The sequence below is a fragment of the Sphaeroforma arctica genome (genome assembly GCF_001186125.1).
Source record: "Sphaeroforma arctica JP610 unplaced genomic scaffold supercont1.379, whole genome shotgun sequence".
Classification (NCBI taxonomy): domain Eukaryota; class Ichthyosporea; order Ichthyophonida; genus Sphaeroforma; species Sphaeroforma arctica.
Genome location: NW_014040179.1, coordinates 32899 through 41093, shown reverse-complemented (window position 1 = coordinate 41093; position 8195 = coordinate 32899). Strand labels below are relative to the sequence as shown.

General features: G+C 43.6%; 1 protein-coding gene across 1 annotated transcript in view; it reads left to right on the top strand.

Moving 5' to 3' along the window:
- SARC_05739 (hypothetical protein) overlaps nt 1-7671 on the top strand; it is an 8606-nt gene extending 935 nt beyond the window's left edge. The window contains exons 2-11 of the mRNA XM_014300390.1: nt 487-647; nt 1442-1619; nt 1854-1957; nt 2451-2641; nt 2940-3058; nt 3579-3674; nt 4502-4691; nt 4916-5007; nt 5802-6003; nt 6816-7671. Of these exons, the coding sequence (XP_014155865.1) occupies nt 493-647; nt 1442-1619; nt 1854-1957; nt 2451-2641; nt 2940-3058; nt 3579-3674; nt 4502-4691; nt 4916-5007; nt 5802-6003; nt 6816-6997 (1509 nt within the window). The 5' untranslated portion in view covers nt 487-492 and the 3' untranslated portion in view covers nt 6998-7671. The remainder of the gene's footprint in view (nt 1-486; nt 648-1441; nt 1620-1853; nt 1958-2450; nt 2642-2939; nt 3059-3578; nt 3675-4501; nt 4692-4915; nt 5008-5801; nt 6004-6815) is intronic.
- Nucleotides 7672-8195: the final 524 nt, after the last annotated feature.

Genomic DNA, 8195 nt, shown 5'->3' with positions numbered 1-8195 from the left:
ACTATATATATATATATATATATATATATATATATATATATATATATATANAATATATATATATATATATATATATATATATATATATATATATATATATATATACATATATATGTTTATATATAGTATACACAGGGGTTTCAAATTTAGTTGTGTGTCGACGCTTTTATATACGAGCATGCTGCATCCGACTGTGCATTTGTACCCCCTACTAGTTATGTGTATATATATAGTGATTGATTCGTATTACCACAAGTTTTCATGTGTGCATATGTACATATATCCATATTCATTACCAAATCTGTGATACACTGAAAAAGTATTTTTGTTCTTTTACCCTATACATGAACAAAATCTGAACTATAATCTCATGCTAATGCTGAACGGGGCCTGGCCTAGTACTATTTCCTCTCTGCACCATGGATTCCCCCCATGACTTGCATCTTGGCCCTAATTCTCGTACACAACCACTCCCTGTATTGACAGATCTTCATGGGTTTAATCAACAATGGATGGTTGTCCATCCTTATTCTCTGTATATACACTATCTGCAACGCCGGCTTAGCTCACGGCAAACAGACTGCTGCACAACTAATAGACGAAGCGCGGAAGTTGTTGGCACACAAAGATTACGATGACGCTCTCAGGTGAGTATAGTCTACGAGTATGCTGATATTTATGTTTATATTTATATATATATGTATGTATGTATGTAAACATATACGCAAACATGCATGTATTATAGTTAGTCAAGTGTGAAGGGGTAACATCAATAGTATTGGTTGATCGCATAGTACATTGATGACAGTGTCCGGTGAGTATGGTCAGCTTGATAGCCTGGATCCAGGTCTAGAATGTGTGTTTTGCGATTCTGAATACGGGTTGTATGTAATATCGTAAACCGTTCGAGAAAGCCGTTAATTAGCCAGCTTGGGATTGTATTCGGTTTTACATATGTTGCACCGGTTATCCTGTCCACTCCACGTACTAGTTTGAAGACACTAAGAGTGCTGAATATATCTGTAGCCTTCCTGACTTCCCACGGTGTAGTCGGCGGTGGTAGGTATGATGTAGTATCTCTTGGTTCTATATTCGGTCCTCAATTAACAGATGAAATATAATACAGACTTTATATGCATATTAGTTTCCGACCATTGCAGGGCCTTTCCTCCTGCGAGTATCGGCTATTTGGTGGTCATTTTTATTGAGCAATCGTAAATTACTTTTTAGTACGTCCGATAAGACTATATGAAGGCGCATTCAGTATAGAAATTAACAACAACAAGCCCTGAAGTAGAATAAAAGAGAGATGTATGATGATGAAGAGAGAGGTGCAAATCAAACACATAATTTCGTACCACATTCCAAAGCGTGCAGCGGCTGATGTATTCACGACTCTAATACGCCATAACTTAACACCCCTACCTATTACTCGCAACAGGCTCTATGGAGACGCCATCAGTATAGAGCCCGACAACTATATGCCCTATTTCCAGCGAGCAACGGCCTACTTAGCCGTGGGGGTCTCGAAGCCTGCCCTGGCTGATCTCACTAAGGTCATCGAACTGCGACCCGATTTCTCGCACGCCATAATCAAAGCCGGTGAACTGCACCTGAAGGTGAGTGTACCGAACTTCCTCGGCGTGTGCAGTGTGCTATGTGCCTTGTGTGATGTGCGCATGCTATATACGTATCTCATAGGCCATTTGTTGGAATGTATGTATGGCTAGTACAGTTTCATATGCGCTTTTACTTATGCTTCCCATGAGCTATATATATATATATATATAAGCGTATCAGCTTGTGTACAGTGTGTGATTCTTACTCTGTATTCCTCTCTTTGCATCCCATAGCTAGGTGATCTGGAGGAAGCAGAGAAGACCCTTTCAACGATCAATGACCAAGAGAGTCTCCAACTGCTGCTCGATGTCACTCAAGCACGCAAGTTCAAGGCAGAGTATGTGAACAGTCACATTGAGCCACACGAAGCAACACACAGCAGCCGTTATGAGGCCACTGCATGGCATGAAAACATCTAATGAGTTGGAATCGCATCCTGTCGCTATATTTGTATATCGTACACGTCATATCTCGCCCGTACGAAGGTTTTGTATTGAATGTGGTACAGGACATAGTGGTTACAGATCAGCTAATGCGGGTCAGCTATGCGGGCGGAGTGATGGAGTGATGTCCATGGGCTTTATCGGCGTACCCCTCTGGTGCTATTTATAAATGGTTCATCACTCAACCACGTCTGTGTACCATCCTTGGCACTGTGTGCAGTGGGTTTAGGGCAGCTGATTGGGGACACTAACACAAAGCCGAGCGTGATTTGAGCAAAAACCATTGAGCTGTGTTCACCACCATTACCAAAATATCTGCATATGGCTATATATATATCATCACTCACTCAACCCATGTCTTTGTACCGAACTTTGCGCCGTATATAGCGGGTACAAGGCGGCGGCAGCCGGGCAGCTACACGAGGCCGAGCGGGATCTGAGCAAAGCCATTGAGCTGTGTGGGGCTGACGTAGACATGCGCCATGTGCGTGCGGATGTGCGCATTAAGTTGGGACTCATTGGGGAGGCGATCCACGATGTCTCCAGAGCGGTCAAGATGACAAACAACGACGTTTCAGGTAGGTCGAGATAGCGACGGGTGCAGGTGGATGGCGGGTTGGTTGGTTGCCGGTGTTTGTCGGACTATGCTGTATGTACGTGTATTTTCTCGTATGGATGTGTGTATGTGGACGTGTGTTTTCTCGTATAGATGTGTGTGTATGTGCACGTGTGTTTTCTCGTATGGATGTGTGTATGTGGACGGGTGTTTTTTCGTATGGAAGTATGTATGTGCACGTGTACGTGTATGAATATGGTGTCGTGGTCTGCCCTCTGTACTGATGCCTGGGGCTTCTTTCGACCGTCTTTGGTTTGCAGGTTACTTGAAGCTAAGTTTGTTATACTTTGAAATCGGGGACGCGGAGAAGAGTCTGGACGAAATTAGGGAGTGTCTCAAGCTAGACAACGACCACAAGGAATGCTTCAAACATTATAAGGTACTGCATACGAACTTCACTCTTCGCGAAGCACTACATAGGTGCAGACTTTCATACATTACTGTGTTGAATACAACTCTATGACTACAATCACTATATACAAGCCGTAGTGTGTACTGGATGAGATATACAATACAGCTGTATTCAGAGACACTCGGTAGACGTTACATGGCACCAGACTCACGCATTGTTATGTGCGTGCCTGCAGATCAAACGCATACATGTGTGGCCAGTCAGGTGGTCGTTGTAGACATCTCCTGGTGACCGCTTCTTCTAGATCGAATGCACATTTATACTTGATTCGGTTCTTCGATGTATCGGTTGGGCATTGTTGAAGTACACCGTTATTTAGCACTTGTATTTATTTCAAAATATTTCGTACGGCAGGCTTGGTACTAATCCCTTTCTCTCCCTCCCCCCATCGGACGGTAAAAAAAACTATTTAAACATTTACATTTATTCCAAAATATTTCGTAAGGTAGGCTTGGTACTAATCTCTTTCTCTCCCTCCCCCCATCAGATGGTAAAGAAACTATATAAGAGCATTCAAGGCATCGACAAAGCGGTGAACGAAGACCGCCACGCCGACGCCATTGAGAAGACGCACAGAGCACAGGTACTGTATGTAGAGAGTCTATGCATGGTTGTTCACAGTGTGTGCAGGTACTGTATGGGGAGAGTATGTATGGTTGTTTCGATAGTGTGCAGGTACTGTATGTGGAGAGTATGCATGGTTGTTCACAGTGTATGCAGGAACTGTATGTGGAGAGTATGCATGGTTGTTCACAGTGTGTGCAGGTACTGTATGTGGAGAGTATGTATGGCTGTTTACAGAGTGTGCAGGTACTATATGGGGAGAGTATGCATGGTTGTTTCGATAGTGTGCAGGTACTGTATGTGGAGAGTATGTATGGTTGTTTACAGAGTGTGCAGGTACTATATGTGGAGAGAATGTATGGTTGTTTCGAGAGTGAGCAGGTACTGTATGTGGAGAGTATGCATGGTTGTTAACAGTGTGCAAGTACTGCATGTGGAGAGTATGTATGGTTGTTTAGAGAGTGTGCAGATATACCTGTGCGATAGAGCGGAAGGAGAGAGCTCAGGTACTACATGTAGAGTGTCTATGCATGGTTGTTTAGAGTGTGTACCAATAGTTGAATATATGTTGTTGGTTAGTGTGCGTGTACACCGGTGATATAGAGTTGACGCACGTAGCAGAATGCGTGCAAAATTGTAAAGAAATTATATATATATATAGGCAGTTATCTCTTATGGCGCATGCGTATAAACACATGTATATTCACAGATATTTCTGTCACTCACACGAGTACATATATATATATATATATATATATATGAATATCAGTATCAATATCAGTATCAATATCAATTTACATACACATATCAATATCAATATTAATATATCCATATATCCATATACAGGAAATTGTCGGGGACCATCCGGCGTTCACCACCTTCTTCAACAAGCGATTGTGCAAGTCATACAGAGCCAACAATGATGCCGTGAAAGCCATTTCGGCGTGTTCTAAGGCCATTGCAGGCGATGAGTTGGATACATCGCTCTTAGTTGATAGGGCGGAGGCTTACATTCTCAATAATGATCTTGATAAAGGTATACGGAAGATGTATGAGATATGCGTGTATAGATGGTATATATATATATATATATGTGTGTGTGTGTGTATGTATGTATGTATGTATGTACATGTATATCTATATCTTTATCTTTATCTATATACATAATATACCTACATATATATCCCATCTGTCTGTCAAATCATCCTAATTCTACATTTCACTAACATTGACCCGTATGTTCTACAACTGTTACATCAGCCGACGCTGACTTCCAGACTATTCTAGATGGCGACTCAGAGAACCGCGAGGCGCAAGAGGGCAGACAAAAGGTGGCCCAGCTCAAAAAACAGGTATGGTCCTGAAAGCCTGTTGGGTCACACGGTTGATTTGTACTGAGCAGTCCACGTGGGTTATAGTAGCGGTAGTAATCACAGGTGGGTTTAAAATGGATGGTCTTATCACTTGGGACTGTTTTCTAATTATGAGTTCATTAACAAACGTTGCGAGATCTATAACCAGATCTTTTAAAACAGAGAGAGGTGTACTCCATTACTTATTGCCAGTGGTACTTATTCGTTATGCACTGTCCTTTAAAAGGCCCTGGTGATAGCTTGTCCATGAGTGTGTAGGCGAACGTTCGCCGTGTCTGGTGACTGGCGCCATGTTCATCTGTTTTAAACAGAGGGAGATGTTCTCCATTACTTATTGCCAGTAGTACTTATTCGTTATGCACTGTCCTTCAATAAGTCCCAGTGATAGCTTGTCCATGAGTGTGCAGGCGAACGTTCGCCTTGTCTGGTGAGGCACTGTTTATCTCTTGCGTTAGGCTGAGACTGCACAGAGCGTTTTGAGTTTGACTCCGATAAGAGCGCGTGGGATGAGTGTTAATCCTAGAGCCAACGTCCTGAGCTTTCTTATTATATGTATTTTTTGCGGTGTGGATTTGACCACTATCAGAGGTTGTACATGACGCGAAGCATCAGGAGGGTGTATTCATTGATAGGTACAAGTATATATAACGTACATATGCATATATGTATATGATATGTGATATGTGATGTGTAAATATGTGTATGTGTACATTCACCCATACACACGAATTACATCCTCATACTGCGCTGTACACCCCATCTCTCGCACACAGGCGTCGAAACGGGACTACTACAAGATCCTGGGTGTGACACGAAGCACCAAAAAGAAGGACATCCTCAAGGCATACAGGAAACTGGCCCTAGAGTACCACCCCGATAAGTTCGAAGGGTCGGATGAAGACGAGGCGGCGATAGAGGCCCACAAGAAGCGGTTCATGGACATCTCCGATGCGAAGGAGGTCTTGACGGATCCAGGTGGGTGTGTGCGGATGGGTGTGTAGGTGTGCGTGTGTGTGAGTGTCCGTATGTGCATGTATGTGAATGTGGTTGTGTCTGTGCATGTGTGTATGTGTGTGCGAACGCGGGAGTGCTGATGTGGCCCTGTGTGTATAGTATAAACTGGTGAGGCTGAGATGCGAATCCAACACAGCATACAAAAAAAAGTACGTAAGAAAGCCCTTTCGTGCTATTCTTTGGTGCTAAGGCCGTCTTGGCGTACAAGTGCGGTACAAAGGGTCTGGTGATACTATGAAAGACCATAGGACTATATGATGAAGTGGCTCTCATATACACTACCTCAGTACCAGGTAGATGCTGGCTGGGTTTATCACCAGGATGTGTGGGCAATACGAACATAGGATTGGTTTTCTCTGTGCAATCTTATATTATGTGTGTGTGTGTGTGTGTGTGATTGACGTTTAACGTAGACCTCTTGTTGTATCAATTATTCTATTAGAGCACACCAACTACATACGTCTTCACATACATAGGATTATACGTCGTCACATACAGAGAATTGTGCGTGTACTATAAATAACGTACCTAGATGTCACCATACATGCGCCCCATATACTTTCGCTATCTGTTGAATCTTGTCTTGTTTTAACCATATCATGTGCAGAAGTGAACGGCAAACAGCTCGATACTTTACGTGTTCTCGGCAAATATCTAGATACTTAAATATCTCGATACTTTACGTATTCGCGGCAACATCCCAATCTTTTCCGAATCGAATTCTCGTCTTGTTTCTAATCGCCTTACGTTTTTGTCCACACCTCCACACACAGAGATGCGCAAGCAATACGACCAAGGCATCGATCCGATGGATAGCGAGGCCCAGAAGGAGCAACAACAGCAGCAGCAATGGGGCGGGGGAGGACATCCGTTCTTCAACCAAGGCCACCGACAGCAACACTTCCACCAACGCGGCGGAGGGGGCGGTGGTGGGTTCAAGTTCCGATGGGGATAACTGCACATACATAGAGATGTAGATATATGTGTGCATGTATGTGTGCATGTATGTATGTATGTATGTATGTATGTACGTATGCATGTGAATGTGTATACAAGACTGGACGTGCGCGGAGGTACGAGTTCTGTGGAGGACGGTGGATTGCCCCATATACGTGTGTGTAATGTGACGTATGCGCACTACACTCATCGAGGGGCGCCCGAGTGTGCTGTTTCTACGCGGAGGTCAAACACACGACCACAGCCGATATGAACTGATCATCGTTTCTATCGACTCATCGGGATTAGAGATGAGGGGGGCCGGGAGGGGGTTTTGTTGGAGTTGTTTACTCGTTCATATGCACACATACATCTATATACTACGCACACACATATACACCTACGGAATCACACAGCGGAATAAAACACCTGCATATACATACACGTGCATCTACGTGAATGCGGCAAGCTTCAGGCTACACATCTGCTAGAAACAGTGGGGATGGGGGGAGGGGATTATAGGCATCGCGGCACCACCCTCTGCAACTCGTAACACTTAAAGAGAGTAATTTAATAAAAGTTATCTGCAAGTCGGGGGTGTATTAACTTTTTATTATATCCAATATGTCAGCTCGACTGCGGAACTCTATTAGATAATTCAAATTGTCTTACTGATGAGAATTTGGTACGGCACGATCGGTGAATGGTGTGTACGAAATATTCAAATGAATGTAGAGATCAACAATCCAAAGCAGAATGTGACGTGTTAACATTCGGTTTATTGGTTAAGCGAGAGTCCGAGTTCACTAGAGTTAAATGCCCTCCGGAGACATACACGTGTGGTCGCCCTGAGAACCGAGTCCTGCCAACTTCGAGTTTATCCTTTTCACGTCTATATTAGATTAGCTCGTGGTCTTTGCCTAGAAATTTGAAACGTAAATTTTGAATGTTGCTATTTTAAACATAATGAGTCCAGGCACATAGTGAAGAGTCGCTGAGCCCAGAAACGCAGTCAATGGCACACCCTCTCCGATGCAGTTGAACGCGATGATTTCTAAAGAACCATCGGTGTTACAGTCTCTATTCATCCAGACCTTAGCTAGTCTCGGATCCCTCAGGAGTGACCCGTGCCCTGGGTGAAGTGGCCCTCCGTTGGCCCAGATTAGTCATCATAGCCCACGAGGAGGTACGGCCAATTAACCAGGACTAGTCTGGAC